Raw genomic sequence first — 22,579 nt, forward strand, 5'->3', positions numbered from 1 at the left:
CTAGTCCTTTTCTCTGCCAATGCAGAATTATTCTCTGTTGACATTCACTAATGTTTTGCCCTGTCTAGTTTAAATGTACCAAGTAATGTTCACATTACATTTATAAATATCACTGGCCATTTTACAAACTATTAATAGAGTTTTCTTTTTTTAATATATCACTTTTTAAATATTTAACACGTTTTATCTCTATTGCAGTCTTTACAATATGTTATTTTTGTGTTTTAGCTGTCATTTGGATGCTGATATGTAAAGCAAAATGGCTAAAATCAACACCCAGCACTCCTACCCTGCTATGCACAGGCTGTCTGTTAGGACCACTGATGAAGAAATTGAAAGAATTGAAAATGGCTTTAGCAGGTAATATGTTCCTTTCTTCACAGTCAAGAAGACAGAAATTACTGCATACATTGAGGCATGCCCGTAGTGCTATGCATTATGGGAGTGCTTGCCCACACAGTCTTTGACCCAGTGAAGTTAACTGAGTTTCAACTGTTAGTAGCTGTGATGAGCAAAAGGCACAACAATAGGGAAGCTACTATCACTTCTGCTTCTGGAGCTAAATCCTGCATGCTTTGGGTAACAACACTATTCACTTCAGTGGGAACAGTATAAGTGCTCAAGGAAAACCAAATCCCATTCACAGAATACTCCTCACATTTTTGGGTTCGGTACTGGGATGAGTTGGAGGGGTTAGAGGAGAAAGGATCCTCTCTCTGTGCCAAGCTACTGCTTCCCCAGGGGGAATGGCTGTTGAATCTGCATAGTTGCAAACCCACTGGCTCTAATTATAGGTCATCTCTCAATCCTCCCTGCAGTCTGGGGCAAAAGGAGCCCCTTACAGGACTGTGGGCTCATAGGAGTGGTGTGTTGCTTTGCAGCCTCCTCATATCTTCCTCCCATACAGTGGAATTGTACCAGCTACCTTTGCACTCAGGGCTCTCTGTGGCATGGGTAGACTCGGAGAGTGCGTGGTGTATATAACGTATAAGCAAATGAGTTAATGTGTTATAAAACACCACTCATTTCCCCAATTTAGATGAGCCCCATGCCTGTAGGGAGGGGAGGGAGAGTAGGATTTACCCTGAATGTTCTGCAGTGCATTTACAGCAGCGAAAATATGGCTCGGTTTGTTCTTGAGGATGCACAGCGTCTCAGTCAAGCTTGCCTCTTTTTAGGGGCAACTACTGTGGGTTGTTTATTATTTGTGCTCTAAGACTGGAGAAACATATTAGCTTGATTGGATTTGGTTGTGTGAATAATGGGTGTGGGGTGTTGAGTAACCAGTAGAGAGCCTGGAAACACCCACTTCCCGCTTTTGGGTCCACTGACTTTTCCTTCTGTATAGAGTGGGCACCTTATTCCTGCACATGGGCTATATATGACTGTTCATAGCTGCATAATGAAGGTGGAGTTGCCTTTATTCCATTCAGAATGGCCTGTTTGACCTAGAGATACTGCACAATGTCCTCACTTGGGGAGATATGCAGCCACCATGACTGCGGATCTTAGCACGGGTTTGCATCTGTGCACAGTGACACCGCTGGAAAAGAGAGAAAATGTGGCTGAAAGCAAGGGTCAGTCTTTTCTTCTTTCCTCTATGTCCTTTTACTAAAGGATAGCAGTGATCGACAGTTTGCAGAACAAAATTACTGATGCAGTTGTGAGTGCATTTTTCTAAAGGTTTAAATGTAAAACCGAGTCACTGTATTCAGTGACAATATCTGAGGTAAAGACTTAATTATGACAGCTAATGGGGCTTAAATATACATGTCTACCACATGAATTACACTCTCTCAACATGAGGGTAATCCTGGAAAAGCATTTGTTTCAAACATTCTGTTTGCTGTGGCCAATATTAATTACAAGAATTACAGATGAGTAAAAAAGATCCCTTTAAAAGAGATGACATATTAAAGGTAATTGGATTAGATATTCTTGTGTGTGTGTGTGAAAGATAGAGAGAGAAGAGTTGTAAGATGATTGCTAGAAAATATAAAATGCCCTTGTAACATCAATCAGCAGCCTGAAATGATATACACTCAGTGAGATATACTGGTATTTATCAAGAGACAACGTAGTTTGGCTTAGTCAGGCTGTGAGTAAGAATGTAATTCTAAGCAACAATGAGACAAACTTGTGAATTTTTTGATAATACTGAAGCACTCCATGAAGCTCATGCAATTTTTTGCAAAAATGTTACCAATGTGATTGAAGTGAAAACAGGAAATAAGCTTATAACCTATGTGTTTGCCACAATTCCAAACTTCCTGAAATTTTTTACAAAGAGAGTAGGTGAATGGAGTACTTCAAGAGTTCGTGTGTGTTGTAATGCATTGTTTCATATGTTGTCTTTCACAAATCGCAAAAGGTGGTTCTTATCCCCAAACCCACATTAAGGCTTTTGTTATAAACCGTGAGTCATTATCATAGATAAGTGGAAATCGACATCTCCGGTTCCCCTATGTCTCTGATTCTGCAGTTTGAGGAGATAGGAGGGGAATTAGAATCCCTAAAGCATACTGGGGAGATGGAGGACTAACAGGACTAAAAGAATACTTTTTAAGAAATTGAAAACTGAGATTTTCATGTAATAACAGGTCTCCAAGAGCTAGGGCTTTAAATTAAACATCAAATGTAGTGAGAATTGTCAATACTGGCAAGAGAGGTAGTCTCTGCCCCACACAATGTACAGTGGCAGCTTTTTCTCTCTTTTTTCTCATGGGTGTGATTGAGAGCAAAAGTGTGCTACCAACCTAGACCACTGTACCAAAAAACTCTTGCTCTGATTTTTTAAATCCAGCCTCCCCTAATGTATGGATGTGGTTGACATAACAGGGATATCAAACTAGCTGATATGGAGGCACAATCGGGTAGTTAGATGTCTAGATGGCATCAGTCGCTCAAAAGGGGACATTAAAAATTGGGTCAGAACCTTGAAGTGTTTCCATTAAATCAAACTGTCTTTTGCAGGTGAAAGTGATTTTGTTTCATTTTGCTCAAAGGCCAAATAAGTGCAAAAGCAAATTTAGGGCCAGATTAGGGGTAGGCCTTCCATGGATGCATAAAGAGGGCAAGGTGAAGCCTCCACACCTGCACCTCCTATGCATGGACCAGGGTAAGCATTGTGCAGGGCTAGCTCTGCCAGATACCCAGAAGGGATGGGAGGAGGTTGGAGCTAGATATGGACAACTGCAGATGAGCTTGCAGACTTCACTCCCTGAAGGGTGGAGCAGCAGCTGCATTTACCATTGATTCTCTCAATGGCCTGGTCTACGCTGATGGAAGAGGGTGTCCATCAACAGCTAACTTTGTTCAGGGAGGTGGTGTTCCTACACTGACAGAAAAACCCTTTCTGTATTTGCTTCTGCGCTAAGGGGCTATGCCAGCATAGTTATGCCAACACATAGTCTCCGTAGTATAGACATACCCTGAGGCACAGTGCTGTAGTTCCCACTGTGGTAGTATGGCTCTTCACCATGCCTAACATGGTTTGGGCCTAAAAGGCACAATTGAGCTAATAGGAGTTTTTGTTTTTTAACCTATTATCTTTTGTTCAATGACTCCACAGTCTCCTCTGATATTGATTTTACACCAGTGTAACCCATTGGCTCAACATTAACAATAATAATAATTAATATCTTAATATTACAGTGGCAACTGGAGGCCCTTATCAGGATTGTGCCTGGCACTGTGTAAAACCAAAAAAAAGACACAGTTCTTGCACTGAAGAGTTTGCAACTAAAACACCGATCCTGCGACTGGCTCCTGTAAGCTGACCTTTGTGCCTGGATAAAGCCAGTTGCAGGACAAGCCGCATGCAAAGAGCATGGGAGAGAAAACCAGGAAAATACTAGTTTATTTACATCTTTGTGATTGTATCGGCAATGGAGTTCATTTTAGATTTACTCTTGATTTACACTTTTATAAGTGAGTGGAATCAGGTTTAATTTCTTTTCAAATACTTCTCTGTGATGTTGGAATGACACTTTCAGAAACAAAGATATCTGATAAATCTGTAAGATTTTTTTTTAATCCAGTTGCAAATGTATAGAACCCATTTCTGTGAATGTGGAATGTCATCACTTCAGTACAGTCTTCTCACCAGGGTTCTGTTTTTCCTAAGCTACAAATCCACATTATCCATGTGTAACAATGCGGTTCTGGCGGGACCCAACTGAGAGTGCCAATTCAGGACAAATCGCTTAAAATAGGGCAGTTACAGCCCTAGGCTGGGGTTTTTCCACCTCTAAGGCAAACCCAACCAGCCAGACTAAGAGGACTTTGGTCTCACCCCACTGGCTAACCACAAGTCACATAAGCAATTCCCTTAGACACTCCAGTTTCCCAGTATCACCACCAGTGCCACTCGTTATGGGGACAAATGGTTATGAAAACCAATACCCCATGAAAAGAAAAAAGGTTCTCTCGATCCCAAAGGACCAAGCCCCAGACCCAGGTCAATATACAAATCAGATCTTACCCACAAATCACGCTGTTGCCAATCCTTTAGAATCTAAAATCTAAAGGTTTATTCATAGAAGGAAAAAGATAGATGAGAGCTAGAATTGGTTAAATGGAATCAATTACATACAGTAATGGCAAAGTTCTTGGTTCAGGCTTGTAGCAGTGATAGAAGAAACTGCAGGTTCAAATCAAGTCTCTGGAGTACATCCCCAGCTGGGATGGGTCATTCAGTCCTTTGTGTAGAGCTTCCATTTGTAGCAAAGTCCCTCCAGAGGTAAGAAGCAGGATTGAAGACAAAATGGAGATGAGGCATCAGCCTTTTTATAGTCTTTTCCAGGTGTAAGAACACCTCTTTGTCCTTACTGTGGAAAATTACAGCAAAATGGAGTCTGGAGTCACATGGGCCAGTCCCTGCATACTTTGCTGAGTTGCAAGGCGTATTTGCCTTCTCTCAATGGGTCAGTTGTATAGCTGATGGTCCTTAATGGGCCATCAAGCAGGCTAGGCAGAGCTAACACCAACTTGTCTGGAATGTTTCCCAGAAGCATTGCATAAGTTTGAAATACAGACAGTATAGAGCCAATATTTATAACTTCAACTACAAAATTGTTACACACATATAGACAGCATAATCATAACCAGCAAACCATAACCTTGTCTTAGACACCTCATTTGACCCCCTTTATACAAGATTTAGTGCCACTACAGGACTTTGGTTGCAACCATGTTCTATATGGTCCCAGTTCAAATCAATAACGTGACAACATGCCTACAGAGCATATATTTATTGATAAAATAAGCTCAACTGCAAAAAGTCTCAGGGCATGTGTACACAGCTTAATACGGTAAATGACCTTTTTAAAACAAAAGTCAAGCACCAAGAACAAAACACAAGACCTCCCAAAATACAATGACACAGCCATTGACCCATCCAGCACCAGTCCCTTAGCCAAAGCCTGAGGAAAGAGCTGGGCCTTGTTCCTTTTCCTGAAGTTAAGCAGATTCTGGCTCTGATGGAGCAGCTGAGGAAGTAAATTCTGGAGTCAAGGACCCTACACTAAGAATACCAGGTCATGGAGAGAGCGGGGGGCGCGGGGGGGAGAGAGAGCTAACCCAATGTCTCCTGAGTCAATGGAAGTCTTTTCATTGATTTCAGTGAGCACTGGGTTGGATTCTAGGTGATTAAATCTGGTGACTGTTAGCTTGAGTGTGCCCGCTGATCTCAACTAGGTTGAAAGCTGATCATTCAAATAGCCAGGACTCAAACTGTATAGCTTTATAGATCAAAATCAACACCCAGACTTAAATACAAAGCCCATGCAGCTGATGAAGAGCTGGTTAATATGTTCCCTGTAGCTAACACTAGCAACTAGATGGGTAGTTGCATGCTCCCCAGCTGAATCTTCAGAGTCTCAAGGGCTCCATTGAAGTGCAAAGTGTGATTATATTAGACATGTTTAAGCCATTTCAAGCACGTGAGGGGAGGGGGACAATAGACTCCAGATTTTGCGTTTCTGAGTGGGCTACAGTGTACTGAAGAGGCAACCATGGACCAGAAGCCTTCTCACAATAGATATATGTCTTACAGAGTGGGACTTTGTCAGCTGCTTGCTTAACTCCTTATCTAGAACCAGCAAGTATTAAGTTTAGGGCTGTCAAGTGATTAAAAAATGAATCATGATTAATCATGCGATTACTCGCGCTCTTAAACAATAATAGAATACCATTTATTTAAATATTTTTGGATGTTTTCTACATTTTCAAATATATTGATTTCAGTTACAACACAGAATACAAAGTGTACAAGGCTCACTTTATATTTATTTTGATTACAAATATTTGCACTGTAAAAAACAAAAGAAATAGTATTTTTCAATTCACTTAATACAAGTACACCTCTACCCCGATATAACGCGACCCGATATAACATGAATTCGGCTATAACGCGATAAAGCAGTGCTCCGGGGGGTCGGGGCTGCGCACTCCGGCAGATCAAAGTAAGTTCGATATAAGTTTCACCTATAACGCGGTAAGATTTTTTGGCTCCCGAGGACAGCATTATATCGGGGTAGAGGTGTACTGTAGTGCAATCTCTTTATCATGAAAGTTGAACGTACAAATGTAAAATTATGTACAAACCCCCCCCACACACATTCAAAAGTAAAACAATGGAAAACTTTAGAGCCTACGAAACTACTCAGTCCTACTTCTTGTTCAGCCAATCGCTCAGACAAACAAGTTAGTTTACATTTGGAGGAGATAATGTTGCCTGCTTCTTGTCTACAGTGTCACCTGAGAGTGAGAACAGGCATTCACGTAGCACCATTGTAGCCGATGTCACAAGATATTTACGTGCCAGATGCTCTAAAGATTCGTATGTTGCTTGATGCTTCAACCACCATTCCAGAGGACATGCGTCCATGCTGATGACGGATTCTGCTCGATAATGATCCAAAGCAGTGCGGACCGACGCATGTTCATTTTCATCATCTCAGTCAGATGCTACCAGCAGAAGGTTGATTTTCTTTTTTGGTTGTTCGGGTTCTATAGTTTCCACATCAGAGTGTTGCTCTTTTAAGACTTCTGAAAGCATGCTCCACACCTCATCCCTCTCAGATTTTGGAAGGCACTTCAGATTCTTAAACCTTAGGTTGAGTGCTGTAGCTATCTTTAGAAATCTCACATTGGTACCTTCTTTGCATTTTGTCAAATCTGCGGTGAAGGTGTTCTTAAAACGAACAATATGTGCTGGGTCATCGTCCGAGACTGCTATAACATGAAATATATGGCAGAATGCAGGTAAAACAGAGCAGGGGATCTACAATTCTCCCCCAAGGAGTTCAGTCACAAATGTAATTAACACATTATTTTTGTAACGAGCGTCATCAGCATGGAAGCATGTCCTCTGGAATGGTGGCCAAAGCATGAAGGGGCATATGAATGTGTAGCATATCTGGCATGTAAATACCTTGCAATGCCGGCAACAAAAGTGCCATGCGAATGCCTGTACTCACTTTCAGGTGACATTGTAAATAAGAAGCAGGCAGCATTATCTCCTGTAAATGTAAACAAACTTGTTTGTCTTAGCGATTGGCTGAATAAGAAATAGAACTGAGTGGATTTGTAGGCTCTAAAGTTTTACATTGTTTTGTTTTGGATTGCAGCTATGTAACAAAAAAAAATCTATATTTGTAAATTGCACTTTCACGATAAAGAGATTGCACTACAGTACTGGTGTGAGGTTAATTGAAAAATACTATTTCTTTTGTTTATCCTTTTTACAGTGCAAATATTTGTAATAAAAATAATAATATAAAGTGAGCACTGTACACTTTGTATCCTCTGTTGTAATTGAAATCAATATATTTGAAAATGTAGAAAAACATCCAAAAATATTTAATAAATTTCAATTGGCATTCTATTGTTTAACAGTGTATTTAAAACTGCGATTAATTGCGATTAATTTTTTTAATAGCAATTGATTTTTTTGTGTTAATCGCGTGAGTTAACTGTGATTTATTGACAGCCCTAATTAAGATATAGCTGTGCTGGCACCAAAACACAGGAAGCTGGGGTTAGAGAGTTTTCATAGAAATCATAGAAATCATAGAAATGTAGGGCTGGAAGGAACCTCGAAAGGTTATCTAGTCCAGCCCTCTGCACTGAGGCAGGACCAAGTATACCTAAACCAATAGGTGTTTGTCTTACTTGTTCTTAAAAACCTCCAGTGATGGGGATTCCACAACCTCCCTTAGAAGCCTGTTCCAGAGCTTAACTATTGTGATAGAACTTTTTCCCTAATAGCTCTTTTGCTGCAGATTAAGTCAATTACTTCTTGTCCTACCTTCAGTGGACATGGAGAACAACAGATCACCGTCCTCTTTATAACAGCCCTTAACATACCTGAAGACTGTTATCAGGTGTCCCCTCGGTCTTCTTTTCTTGGTAAACGCTGCCACCACCCAAATGCAAAAAAACCCCTTTTAACCCAGGAAGGAGCACTTGGTAATTCCTCCCTGTGGGGTACCCTCAAGCCCTTTCACCCCCTCTCCGGGGAAGAACTGAGAAAGAAACAAAGGAAATTAGCTGTGGCTACTAGCTAATCAAACAATATGCACAAATCTCTTAGGACACCAATAATCCAATCCTGTTCTTAAAAAAGGTAAATTTTATTAAAAACAAAAAGGAAAAAATACATTTGGAACTTAGGCTTTTGCTAGATTTTAAAAGAGCAATTCCAAAAATTAAGCACCTGGCTGCAGCAGCCTTTGTGATGGAGAGAAGAGTATTGCTCCCCCCGCCCCCTTATTAGGTGAGTGGAAGAATTGAATGAGTGGCAAATGCATTGCAGGCTGAATAAAAGCCTTCTTTTTTAAATTTGATTTTGCAGGACCCATTCCCTGTGTGAGGACACTTCTTCAGAATTGCAGAGAGTCATTTCCATGGAGACAAGAGGCCTGTCTGAATCCCGCAGGAGCTCGTTCACAGGCACTGGAGCAATGGCTAGGTAACTGGCTAGCAAGCTTAATTTTGAATATTAAAGGATAGCATGTCTGCAAAAGGTTGTTGAATGTGGGAGGACGGGGTGGTCATCATAGATTTGCTAGAAAATGAGTTCAGTCCATCTGAAAACACAAAAAGCCTATAATGAACATAAAATGGAACAAAAGATGCTTCGACCTTAATTTTGTACCTTATAGCTCAATTTTTAGTGTGCTGGAGTTGGCGAGTGGGCTCAGACAGAAAAGCACATTGTAGTTCAAATAGGAAAAAGGTTTAATCACTGCTGAAAATAAATTGAATATGGAGGGGGAAAATGTAGTAAAGTCAGACAGTAAGGGAAGGGATAAATAAGTTTCTTTTCAGACTGTTAACTGGATATAATCTTATGTAATAAGAGTGTAATAACTATTCCCTCCCACCCAGTCTTGATGGTGGGTGGCCCTGACAAGAAAGCAGACAGTAGACGTTGAGAATACAGGGATTGCTGAGTATTTTTAGGATTAAATTATGTCTGTGATGCACTTGGAGCCTCAGTCAACAAAGGTTGGAGGTGCTGACTTTGGGCCAGGTTTAGGAAAACACACCTCTCCAGGACAGCACTTAAGCACATGCTTATCTTCAGGAATTTGCTTAAGTCCCATTTAGTTCATTGGGAATTAAGCGTGTATCTGAAGTGGAGCCTGGTGTGACATTGTGCAGTCTATATGGTTTTATAAAAATATGGTAATGAGTGAATATAATGTAACTGGAATATGCTTCATGCAAAAGGTCTCTTGTAAGGTATCATTACAAAGCTTATAATCTACTGAGTATGATCATCCTATTTGTATAAATGTACCACTCTTGTATCTGGGACTGAAAATATGAAATATAACTCTGAGGGCCTATTGTAATTATGCAAAGTGTGGGCCATTAATGGTGGTTTGGAATCTTAATGGCTCCCATCAACCAGGACAATTGACTGGGGCTCTGTTTGCAAGCAAGCCTTCCTGTGAGTCAGGATGGGAGGAATGAAGGCTTGGGGTCTTACAGTGACATGTGATCATGTCACATGAACTGGAATCCATCTTTAACCTGGTGCTTTTCCAGTGAAGGGGGGTGGAAACCCAGAGAGAGACAAAGGATTCCCGCCTTATGCAAAAGATATATATAAAGGGGTGGAACAGAACAAGGGGAGAGAGCCATCATGAAGAATCCCCTAGCTACCACCTGAGCTGGAACAAGAGCTGTACCAGGGGAAAGAATTGTGCCCAGGCCTGGAAGGTGTCCAGTCTGAGGAAAAAACTTACTGAAGCATCTCTGAGGGTGAGATTATCTGTATTCAGTTTGATTAGACATAGATTTGCGCATTTTATTTTATTTTGCTTGGTGACTTACTTTGTTCTGTCTGTTACTACTTGGAACCACTTAAATCCTACTTTCTGTATTTAATAAAATCACTTTTTACTTATTAATTAACTCCAAGTATGTATTAATACCTGGGGGAGCAAACAACTGTGCATATCTCTCTATCAGTGTTATAGAGGGCGAACAATTTATGAGTTTGCCCTGCATAAGCTTTATACAGGGTAAAACGGATTTATTTGGGTTTAGACCCCATTGGGAGTTGGGCATCTGAGTGCTAAAGACAAGCACACTTCTGTGAGCTGTTTTCAGGTAAACCTGCAGCTTTGGGGCAAGTAATTCAGACCCTGGGTCTTTGTTGGAGCAGACGGGAGTGTCTGGCTCAGCAAGACAGGGTGCTGGAGTCCTGAGCTGGCAGGGAAAACAGGAACAGAGGTCGTCTTGGTACATCAGGTGGCAGCTCCCAGGGGGTTTCTGTGATCCAACCCGTCACACCTGGATTTAAGTGCATTCCTAAATAGGGGCCTCTGTGCCTGACCTAAAGAATTTCAACTGAATTCAGAACTCTGTTTGTCTTCTGATATAGTCATTAATTATGTGAGGACACTTTCAAGTTAAATGTTACATATTTAAAGCAAACAATGATTATTAAAACTGTAGTCATTTTACAAATGTAGTTTATTATTCTCCATTTCTCTCATCTTGGACAATGGGAAATAAACTACTCAGTTCCCTTTGTGCTTCTAGTTACTTTTACTTTCAGGTTCTCATGCAATAACACAGTGCTGCAATGTGTGGGGTGCAAATTCTGCTGGTGAATGGTTTTCAGTGGAATCAAAATATATATTAGGAACTTCTTGACTGATCTTAGGTTTGTAAAACTGGTGCCTAAAAGAGGTGACTATGCCCCTTTAAAATGTTCTGCTTTCTAGTGTAGTTAAGACAAACCAATTGAATCATTTTCATTATCTTTGCAAACCACAAACTGTGGTTTACCAGACAGGCACAAAGATACTGGACCTTAATTTCATATGTGAAGGTTTTTGTCAATGAGGTGAAGGCTATATCATTTATTCTGTGGCCTTGGTGAGGTTTTTGTTTTGTAGTCTTAGAATTATATTCTATCCCTTAATTTAATGTAGGCTTTAGACTATATGTATGATACTGACCCGATGTGGAAACTAATAAAGGAACAGGAATGTGAAAAACTGTCCTCTGATTTCTGTGTTCCTTCCTTTTTTATCCTTTGCAACTCAAGGGTAAGATATTCCGAGGAAAGTCTGTCAGAAACTATTGTCTTAGGCCCTTGAGAATATGCAATCAAGTGGCATATGTACTGTACAGTAGCATTTAAATTGCTAAAGCACTAGTGTTTTCATCACTGTGTCATCCAACTTGTAGATTCTGGACAGATGTAATGCTAGCTTATCTGGAGAAGTCTAAAGAACTTTCCTTGAATATTGCTGGGCCTATCAAAGAAGTTCTGCTCTGTTCAGCATTTCACCATGTTGTTTGCTCAGGGCAGGTCTAGGAAGCATGCAAGTACACAGCACCTGTCCCAACTGGGCTGCCATTAGAGGAAAATAGTCTCCTCTGTGGAATATTGTATTGATAAACTGTTATCACTGCTGGGGATTTCAGTCTCAAATATTGTCATTTGGACACATTTTAGATGCAAAAGACTCACTTTACTCCTTTTACAAAGAATGACTATTGTCCTTTAACTTGGGGTGGGAAGAACACAAAGAGAAACCATGCAGCAGTGATAAAACTTATACGGGTGTCAAGAGTGTTTGTTTATGTTATTCTAGTGCTCCATTAGGATTTTAGGATGAGGAAATGCTAGTTTACATGCAACAGGCAATTAGTGGCCTTCATATTAGGGGCTAGTCCTGTTATCATAATTAGTTATTCATAATGCACACAGTATGCTACACCTTAGAGAACATACAGATAGATATATTGTCTGCTCTGAAGTGTTTACAATCTAATAATTGACATGACACAACAGGCAAAAGCTACAAACAGTAGGAAGTGAAATAGGAAGGTAGTTAGATGATGTCACGCTGTCTGGAGTGGCTCACAACCATGGGTGCCTACCTCTGGGCAGACTGGGAAAAACAGGGCAGACACCCCAAACTGGTGGTATGTTCTATAAATAGATTTTACCAGGGATCACTGTAACAGTCTTAACACAGAGTCACAGACAGTCCTCTTAGATTCTCCAGCCTATCGCCATTCAGACAAACTTAGTGATAAATGGTCATGTACACTAAATTTCAAACCACATTCAGGTTGCTTCCAGTCTCAAGAGACCAGTCACTTATCTCAGATCAATGGGTTCCATAGATCTTACACCTAAGACAAGGCCTGCAGCCAATCCTGTAATAAACTATGTAAAGGGTTATTAACTAGGGGAAAAAAGAGAGTTATTTACAGGTTAAAGCAAGCAAACCTATACCTGTACACACAAATGAGTTACCATCTAAATCCTAAAAGTGACAGAACTGTAGAGAGATCTGTCAATTCAAAATGCCTTTTAGGGTGGACCAAGGAAATAAACCACGTTTCCTCTAAGCTGCGTGGCCACACGGCCATGCAGGTGTCTATTAAGGCCCATGCAGGGGCTCAGGGCTGCGGTGGGGAGAGGCGCCTCTCCCTCACCACGGACCTGCAGCGGCAGGGAGAGGCACCCCTCCCCAGCACAGACCTGCCCCCGACTTGCTGCAGCCAGGGGAGAGGAGCCCCTCTCTTGCCTCGGCCCGGCACAGGCCTGCCGGAGCTGCCGGGGAGAGGAACCCCTCTCCTGGCCTGGCCCAGGCCCGCTGGAGCTGCCATGGCTGGGGAGAGGCACCTTTTCCCTGGCCCCAAGCTGCTGCGGTGAGAGAGGGCTGGGGGAGTCCTCTCTCACTGCAGCCCTGGGGCAGCCTGCACCCCAAACCCCTCATCCCGGGCCCCACCCCAGAGCCCTCAACCCCTGCACCCAAGCCTCTGCCCCAGCCCTGAGCCCCCTCCCACACTCCGAAACCCTCGCCCCCGCACCACATGAATTTTGTTATGTGCACCAATATGGAGGTGATGTACATCACCTCCATATTGGTGCAAATTCATTCTGCACATGGACGTACAAAATTAGAAGGAACACTGGAAGTAACCCTTGGGGATCTCTGGCTTCAGTTTGGTTTCTCTGACCCTGAGAGAAATCAAACAGCACAGAGATGAAAAATCCTCACATCAACTATTTTTATTTCCCTCTTCTAGCATTCAGAGCGATGGGACGAGGTCTTCTGCATGTGCTTCCCCAGGGGTGGATGAGGCAATTAACAAAGCTTTTGTCTTGTAATGGACCTCTTAAATTTTGATGGTTCTCCTGGAGGGGTGGGGAGAGGGAAGGGAGGATTCCTGTGCCTGGGTTCACAAGTTCAGAGCAAACATTTTCAAAGTTATAAAGCAAAACGTACATAGTTTCTGATAGCACGGAATACAGACATTACAAGTGAGATTCATACACACAGCAACTTACATGCATTTCATAGAGTTTAAACACAAAACATTCTTATAAGACTGATACCTATTTTGAGCAAATCCAGCACACAGGTGAACTGTCTGGTCTCCAGCTGTGAGTTTCTCAGTTCTTAGCTAATGCCTGCAGTCTTGGGAAGAGCTGGTACCTGGTTTGCCAGTGTCACAGATGAGATTTACAGAATGAGGTTGCACAGTTACTGATAAAATTCATCCACATTCTCAACCCACTAAAATATCCTTAAAGGGAAAGTGTCCCCTTAATCTGAAACTCCAGCCTCCATCACTTTCCAGCAATCTCTTCACAACCCATCCTCCTTCACCATCCAATCACCCTTTGTCCTTACTTCACATGGCAACCTCATCACATGAGGATTCAACATCTCCCCCCTTCCCTCAGCGCAGGATCTCTCACCTCTTTACATTACTCCTAATGTCAGAAGCTTCTAGAGCTCTAGATGATTTCCAGTCCCTCCCCCCTTGGCAAGCTGCCTGCTGACCATACAGCTAGTGATGTCTCTCTGGCTCCTGTCCCATGTGGTGCTGATGGGGGACACTGAGGACTGGTGAATAAGGTATCTTCCTGGTTCCTTTACCATGTCAGAGGATGGGGAGCCCATGATGTGGAAGTTGTTGTATTATACAGAAAAATGTCATGCTCCAGTGATGTGGCAGGGGTCCAGAGGTTGTGAAAACCCCATTTCGGATACTCTCCACCCAAGCCCCATTGATGCAGAAGTTCTAGCTGCTGCTGGGCGTGGCTCTAGCCCTGGGGGAAGCCTTGAGCCATCTGGGATTCTTGTCTCTTCAGACAACATGGTGTGTCTCTTCCTTGCAGGTTATCCCGTTTCATCTTATCAATGAGATCATGGGCAACACGACATTTGCATCATGAAGACCAAAGGCCAGATTCTTTCCTTGAGCGTATCCGAGGGCCAGAGCTCAAAGAGGTATCCAGTAGGGAAAGTAATACTCACTCCAATTTGAGCAACAATGAGCAGCCAGGCAAAGTGAAAAAGTAAGTTGATCTGATTGTACTTTAGTGGGAGAAGAGTGGTCTTGGGGTAATCATGTTCTTTCTGTGAATGGGATGTGAGCATGCTGGGTTTTATTTGAGGATAGCAAATGAGTAGGGTAGCTAATATTCTCCAGAAACTTTCCTGAAAGTAATTTAAGTCCTCCAACTTCCAAGAAAACTGGAGAAAGCAATAGTGAGTATAGTCCAAGCTGAAGCTTCCCTAATTCTCCAGAAGTCAGCATATCCAATTACATGAGTTTCAATAGAGTAGAGCTTAGCCAGCAATGGAACAGAAATAAGATAGAGCTGCTTAATAAATTTAATTTCTCTAGGGATCGTCATGCCAGGGTTTTTATACATAATTAGCAGAAGGTAACCATTGCTTTGGCAGATCTCCCTGGATAAGCAGTGGAGGAAGGCATGGTTCAGTTTGAAATTGCAGCTCTGTGGTCTTTGGCCTCACAGATGGAGGCACAAGCCCTCAGTTGCAGGTAGCTTGCAGAAGCACTTAGGTAAATAATACATTTTCCCATCAGCTGATATAACATAAGAAATTCTTACATAGGGGTGCAACATGCAGATGATGGTGATACTTCTGCTACAACTAATGCATACCTGCTGCTTTTGTTGGCAGTCATTGTGCTTGCTAGCAAATGTGCAACCACAGCTTAGAAATGCTATTTCTCTATTTGTTCATCAGGTAAGAGTAACAAACCCAGTTCCTGAATGGAGAAAATAAATGCTTTGTCCCCCTGAACTACTGGTATGCCCCAGTTTCCTCACTTTTTCCCACTCTGCAGTGAGAAACAGGTTGTAGTGTAAACACCTATACCACGCAATCCTATTCAAGCACTGAACAAACCAATTCTCTGAGCCTCACATGAATGATGATAATGAATACTGTTTCCTTAAAATGTTTTCTTCCTCAAAAGCATGTTGGCAAGGGTTTCAGAGGTGACGTTTTTAGCTTACATTGCTTATGACATAACAGTCCCTTACACCTGGACTTTATTTTGTACTGTGTGGGAGGAAAATACTTCCCAAAAGAGCACATTGACATATGGTCAGCTTACCTGCTCTCACTCTGCTGCTCTATACTGGGGATGAAAGCAGTTCCCAGTGTAAAGACATTTAGAATCTGGACGTTAGCCTCTAGTGCTTGGAAACTCCACCACAAGTATTTGTGCAAAATGCAGTAACACTTAATCGTACCCACTCAAATATCCTCCATCAAATCACTGATAGGCTTCTGGTCCAGAAATCAGAATTTTTTTTGGCTGAGTTGAGTCATTAGAAGATGTTCACTCATCAGTGCCACAAGCAGGTTTAGCCTTGTCTAAAATCTTTTTTTAAATAAATGAACTAATGCCTTCAAGCGAGCACTTCATGTGTTTCCAGGCTTTCTATTTTGCAAATGAACATAATACATGACTTAGTGCATGTCTACACTACAAAATTAAGGCGACCTAACTAACGTCAGCATACAGTCACTGCAGTAATTACATCGGTTGTGTGCATCTACACTTTACTCCTTGTGTCGGTGGTGTGCGTCCTCACCAGGAGCACTTGCACCGATTGTATTGTCAGAGTGGGGCATTGTGGGATGGCTTCTGAAAGCCAGTAGCAGTCGATGTAACCAATACAGCATCTACAACCATGGCTCTCAACCTTTCCAGACTCCTATACCCCTTTCAGGAGTCTGATTTGTCTTGCGTACCCCCAAGTTTCACCTCACTTAAAAACTACTTGCTGACAAAATCAGATATAAAAATATAAAAATGTCACAGCACACTGTTACTGAATAATTGCTTACTTTCTCATTTTTACCTTATAATTATAAAATAAATCAATTGGAATATAAATATTGTACCTACATTTCAGTGTATAGTAGGTAGAGCAGTATAAACAAGTCATTGTCTGTATGAAATTTTAGTTTGTACTGACTTTGCTAGTGCTTTTTATGTAGCCTGTTGTAAAATTAGGCAACTATCTAGATGAGTTGATGTACCCCTTGGAAGACCTCTGTGTACCCCCAGGGTACGTGTACCCCTAGTTGAGAACCACTGGTCTACACTGACACTGCATTGACCTAACTACATCAACATTGACTATGCCTCTTGTGGGGGTGGAGTTATTAAGTCGGTGTAGTGGGGCAGTTACATCGGCAGGAACGAAATTTTAGTGTAGAAACTTATATTGGTCAATGTAAGCTGCCTTGCATTGACTTAACTCTATAGTGTAGACCAGGTCTTAGTGGCTTAAATTAACCCCACACAGCTGGCTAAAAAAAATGTTGCAGTTTGTTAAAACACAGTGATGGGTTTTTGATGTAACTTGTAACTTTTTGGCAGGCTCTTACTTTGAAGCTCAGGCTCACATAGTTCGTGGCACAGTCTGAGATGGGTAAGGATTTGGTTTGAATTTGCAGCTGATAATTCATATTATAGTGAACATCACACAGATTTGCAGCAGATCGATATAGTTCCATCTTTACTGAAACTGCTTCTTAATAATTCAAGCTTGGAAACCGTGTATTTCTTTGCATGTCTAATATATTTTGTCTGATTAGTCATGTTACTATCTTCTAGTCACTCCAAGTCAACAGCCAAGAGATTTTCTGATTTCTGCATTAGGAGCCCATTAGTGTTTCTGGTTCAAAGCCAATAGAGTGGACAAAACAGGTCATGTGCCAACAATGTTATTTCTTTAGATAACCAAATTCTGAGATACCCAGTCTCCCCATCTCAGATTAGGATGCTGTTGCCATGTGACAGCAGCTCCAAATTGTTGTGCCATTATGGAGAGTTAATTTTGCAGCAACAGTAGGCATTTCTGCTATCTGTCCAGGATTCTTGGCACTGCTTCTGTGAAGAAGACTTGAAAGGCTTGAGAAACACTTATAAGAGCAGCCAAATGGGAACACTGCTATAAATAGCAAGATTCATGCTGTCAAGCATTAATACGCCTGAGAGCAGGCTAAAGTGCTTCAGACATCTGACATGGTCACAAACGTGTATGTTCTGCACATGATCAAGGGCAATTGGTGCCCTGAATAGTTATGCAAAGGGGCTTACAGCGGCGGTCAAAGTTGACCCTCTTAATCTTTTCAGAGTATGTGTAGGACCAGCAGTTCGGTCTATCATGTTGGTAAACGTGCACAAAATGTCCAAGGCTTTCATATTGTTCCTTTACTGTGTTCTGTTTAACTTGCTACAGTCACTGGTCCCTGGCCAGATTTAATGTCAACAACAGCAACAACACCAATGAAGAGTAAGTACATCACTGCTTGCTTTATAGCACCTACCTGCCTGTGATGTACCAGCTCCTTATCCTCTTCCCTGTTGAAAACATGTTAGTGACAATTGTAGCTATAGACTCCTGCTTATCTTTTTCCAAGCACCTTCCTAATATATGGCTTTATTGTAGAGAAAGATCTAGTTTTGTAGGTCATGGAAATATCCCTGTGTTTCCAGGAGAATTCTTAGTGTCCTAACTTGAAGGGCAGCTTCTCTTCTTTTCCACCACCCAGTCTGAGTAAACAGATACTTAGCTCCCACCTCCTCAAATTCAGGCTGGCTGATTTTGCAGCTTTGCTAATGGGTTTGTTAACATTTAAACTTATGAATGAAAGAGCTCTATATTCTTTTTTAACAGTGTTCTCTTTTTTATTGACACACAGGGCTTTGCTTCCAAATCAAATGTTCAAATACCTTCAGGTTGTCATCTGTGGTTAAAAGTTGATATTGAGCAGGTTATGCGGAGGAAGTTCTGGATGCACTCTGTGTAAATCAGGATTGGATGTCTTTTTAAAAGATATGCTTTAACTCAGGGGTTCTCAGACTTTTGTACTGGTGACCCCTTTCACACAGCAAGCCTCTGAGTGCGACCCCCCTTATACATTAAAAACACCTTTTTATATATTTAACACCTTTATAAATGCTGGGGGCAAAGCGGGCTTTGGTGTGAAGGCTGACAGCTCGCGACCCCCCATGTAAAACCTCGCGACCCCCTGAGGGGTCCCAACCCCCAGTTTGAGAACCCCGGCTTTAGCTAAACCAAAAGTTGTTGGGTAGGTGCAGGAATTGCTTGGTGAAATTATATGGCCTGTGTCATACAGAAGGTCTTACAGAAATGATCATAACATTTCCTTCTGGCCTTGTGATCTGTGGAAGTGATAGGGAATAATAACATTTTAGATTTCTGAGGCTATTTAATTCCTTCAAAGGAAGAACTCTAGAAAATGTGTAATCTGAAATCACTCCACACTACTGTTGATAATGGCTCTTGCCCTCTAGCTCTGGGAATGGCACAGCAGCCAGCAGCAGCTTTGTTCCTGCCATGATGCTAGTCTAGTTTTTAATTTCTCCCCTGGGTAAAAACAAAAATAAAAAATCCCCAGGACCAAAAGGAAATTCTTTTGATCATTTTAGGCCATATTAGAAACATAGGAAATTGCTCCTGTTCCCCCAAACAATTAATTGTTGAGCAATACACTGTGAATTTAAAATGATAAATTCTCTGAAAACTTCTTTCCATTTCAAAACCCCATACTTACAGTTGGGAGAAATTCTGACTTCTCTTTAAGTGATTTTTTTTTGTTTTTGTTTCCATGTGCTTGATTTAAAAATAAGTGTCATGTGTGCTACAACAGTGACCCAATACTCAGGATTTGGGGCTATTACTGTAGAACAGTAATAGTAGAACTAAAACTGCAAAGCCTGGTTTAATGGTCAGGACACAGGACTGAGAGACATAAATACTGAATTCTAATCCCATTTCTGGCCGTGACTCATGCTGTGACCTTGCGCCTGTCACTCAACTATTGGTGCTACAGTTTCCCAAATGGAGACAATACTTACTTATCTTTCGGGGGTGTTGTGAGGCATAGTTAGTTGATATGTAGAGCATTTTAAAGGTGAAAAACATTATGTAAGTACTACATTTTATTAAATACTATACTAATATGATTATAATGGTATAGGCAGGCAAGTCTTTCCCAGCCTACAGGGACATCTCCTCCCCCGTTCTCAGGAGAAACTGGACAAAAGTCTTTTCCATTTCCTTTAGTCAAAGGGAATAGACATGAATATCCTTTCAAACAATTACTTGAATGCTGCTTACTCAATAATACTTCAGAGGAAATAAACTGCAGTTTTGGTAAAGCTCCATGTTTGTCAAGATGGAAGGGGCAGCAGAGTGCCAACTCTTGGGGCAGTGGAGACGAGGTCTTCAAGTCTGCAGATGTCATGCAGGGGCTGTGCTTGCTCTCAGGGTAGAGGAAAGGAGGGGCCTGTCCTTTCCTTTGACTCCAGTGGCGAGTCTTTAGAGTGCTTTTGCATTGTACTAACATTGCCGTACCAATAGCTACTGTGTTTTAGATCAGGGAGATGGATAGAGCAGTGTATGAACAAAGAGGCGAGTGAATCCAGCCCCCAGTGAATACCTGTAGTAAATGCCGAGGGTCAGGGGAAATTCCATCCCCAAACACAATAAAAACAGCCATCTACTGATGAGTGGGTTAACTACTGATTTTTGTCAAAACACCCCTTCCATGGTTCAGTGGCGCTGATACATTTTGATTGCTTAGCCATGTCAAATGAATCTTCCTTGTGTAATCAGGCTTATAAATGTGCAGCAGCACAGCTCTTTTTAAAAGAAACATTATGCCCTAGTGATACAACCACCCTTGGGAGCCAAACACTTTGAGTATTGTGGACCAGTGCATTGATACGAATAGTGGTTATGAATGGGGTTCATGTCATACACAAAAGCATAGTAGCTTGCTGTCAGAATGGATAATGTGATACCCAAGAGTGTTTCTGAATGGCATAGAGCTTTGTGGGAATGGCAATATTTGAATTTAAAATGCAATCACACAAGATCAGAAGGCTAATGGTAAAGAAAATGAACTTGTGAATAGCACCCTCTGCTGTTGTGCTAGCCCTGCTAAGGTGGGTTGATGTGCAAAAACTTATTTGATTGACCTTATGTGTAGGTAGGACTTTAGAAGCTCTTTCAATTAATCAGACAATCAACACAAAGACTAGTTTTGCCCTACAGTTGTGCTCCCTGGATTTTCATGGGCATCAGTGAAGTTTCACTGTTTGTGTTGACTGTGCTCAAGCCTGGTTTGGTGAACATTTAAATAACCTCTTGGAGAATGCAAACAGGGATGGTTTTAGGATTTTGAATCCTCCCAGCAAAGTAAGGCAGGGGTCTTTCAAATAACCATGCCCTACTGCATCACAATGGGAGTGTGGTGGTAGCAGTACCAGGGCTCATGTTTATTACCATTGGGTAAGGGATATTTCCAAGCCAATTGCACTTATCTTAAAATTAGTGAATATATTTTCACACTGTCCTCCTGTCCCTTAAAATACTGTACTCTTGTTAAAACTGGCATGTTCTTAGGTAACTCTACAAACCGCAGCATAAGCTTTCTCTCTTGTGAGAGGCATGTGCAAGAACATGTGGTGAACACACGTGATGTGAGCTCATGGCATTTTTCCCTGCTGTGCCCATTGGCTAAGATCCTGCAATAGGATTTTTCTACATGCCTCTCTGGTAGGTGATTCTGCTCTTGTATACTCTAGCTTCACACTGGAGTGATTCAGTTCACTTGAATAAATTTACTCCTGATTTACACTGATGTGAGAGCAGAATCAGACCTCGGGTTTGTCTACACTGGCAATTTACAGCACTGCAACTTTCTCGCTCAGGGGTGTGACCCCCCCTCCCCCGAGCGCAGCACGTTTCGGTGGGGGCGGGGGTGTCTGGGAGCCATGCTCCCAGCGGTGGTAGCTACGCCCCTCGTGGAGGTCTGATGTGACCACACAAGCCACGTAAAAGCGCTGCTGCAGCAGTGCTGCCAATGTAGACTAGCCCCTAGTGTGTGCAGATCAGAATGGAACAAACAGCCACCCTGGGAGGAAAATGCCTTGTCTACCACCAAGCCACAGCTTATACGTAGAGTTTTAGACTTGCAAGTGGCCCATTTACATTAAACTGTCAGGGATATTGATGCTTTCCTAACTGAAGCATGGGGACACTGTCTACTTCGGGAACAAAAATCTTAAATACAAACATTGTATGTGGAAATTTTGGGGGCAAATTCTTTGTTGGTATAAATTGATACAGTTCCATTAACTTCAGTGGAGTTTCACCATTTACACAAAAAGAATTTGGCCCAAAATTTAAAGATCGATTAAGTAGTGGCAAAATTCTAGCAAATAATTTCCATCCAATCTGAAAAAGATTTCTTTGTCTATATGGTAATTGGAGACATACCACCACAACTGGATTTGAGCAACCCCAAACTTTGGGGAAGTTCAAATCAAATAGAGGACTGCTTCCTCTATACTGGGCTGAAGCAGAACCCCAAATATGAACTCTAGAAGAGTTTGTATCTGGACCAGAACCTTGCAGCTTGGGTCTACCTCTTATGCTGTTGAATGTCAGGAAATAACAATGTGAAGAGAGAGCAGTAGTAGAATGCCATTGGTTTATTTACATTTATTGTCTCCGGAACAATTAATAAATGTGAGGTGAAAACCTGGCCCATTGAAGTCAATGACAAAGTTCCTATTGAATTCTAGAGGGTCAGAATGTCACCTTTCATGCTCAGATTTTGAATAACACTGCTGTGCTTAATAGACAGCAAAAGCTTGTTTCCACATTTTGGTTGGCTTTGTTCAAACATTGGCTATGGTTCTCCTCTTGCACTGG

The 22,579-nt window shown here is 41.7% G+C and overlaps 1 protein-coding gene across 3 annotated transcripts in view; it reads left to right on the plus strand.

Annotated features, from left to right (window-relative positions):
- Positions 1-259: 259 nt before the first annotated feature.
- Positions 260-22,579, plus strand: part of LOC112115964 (cyclic nucleotide-gated channel cone photoreceptor subunit alpha) — a 35,233-nt gene continuing 12,913 nt past the window's right edge. Inside the window, exons 1-4 of one of the 3 annotated variants that reach the window (XM_026648967.1) lie at positions 260-360; positions 8,858-8,974; positions 14,675-14,854; positions 18,071-18,124. In XM_026648967.1, coding sequence (XP_026504752.1) covers positions 260-360; positions 8,858-8,974; positions 14,675-14,854; positions 18,071-18,124 — 452 coding nt within the window. Of the gene's footprint in view, positions 361-8,857; positions 8,975-14,674; positions 14,855-18,070; positions 18,125-20,125; positions 20,143-22,579 lie in introns of all 3 variants that reach the window. The other 2 variants (XM_026648975.1, XM_024213215.1) reach the window with 2 other exon arrangements.

Source organism: Terrapene carolina, unplaced genomic scaffold (assembly GCF_002925995.2).
Source record: "Terrapene carolina triunguis isolate 2854851 unplaced genomic scaffold, T_m_triunguis-2.0 Scaffold23, whole genome shotgun sequence".
NCBI classification, from domain to species: Eukaryota; Metazoa; Chordata; order Testudines; family Emydidae; genus Terrapene; species Terrapene triunguis.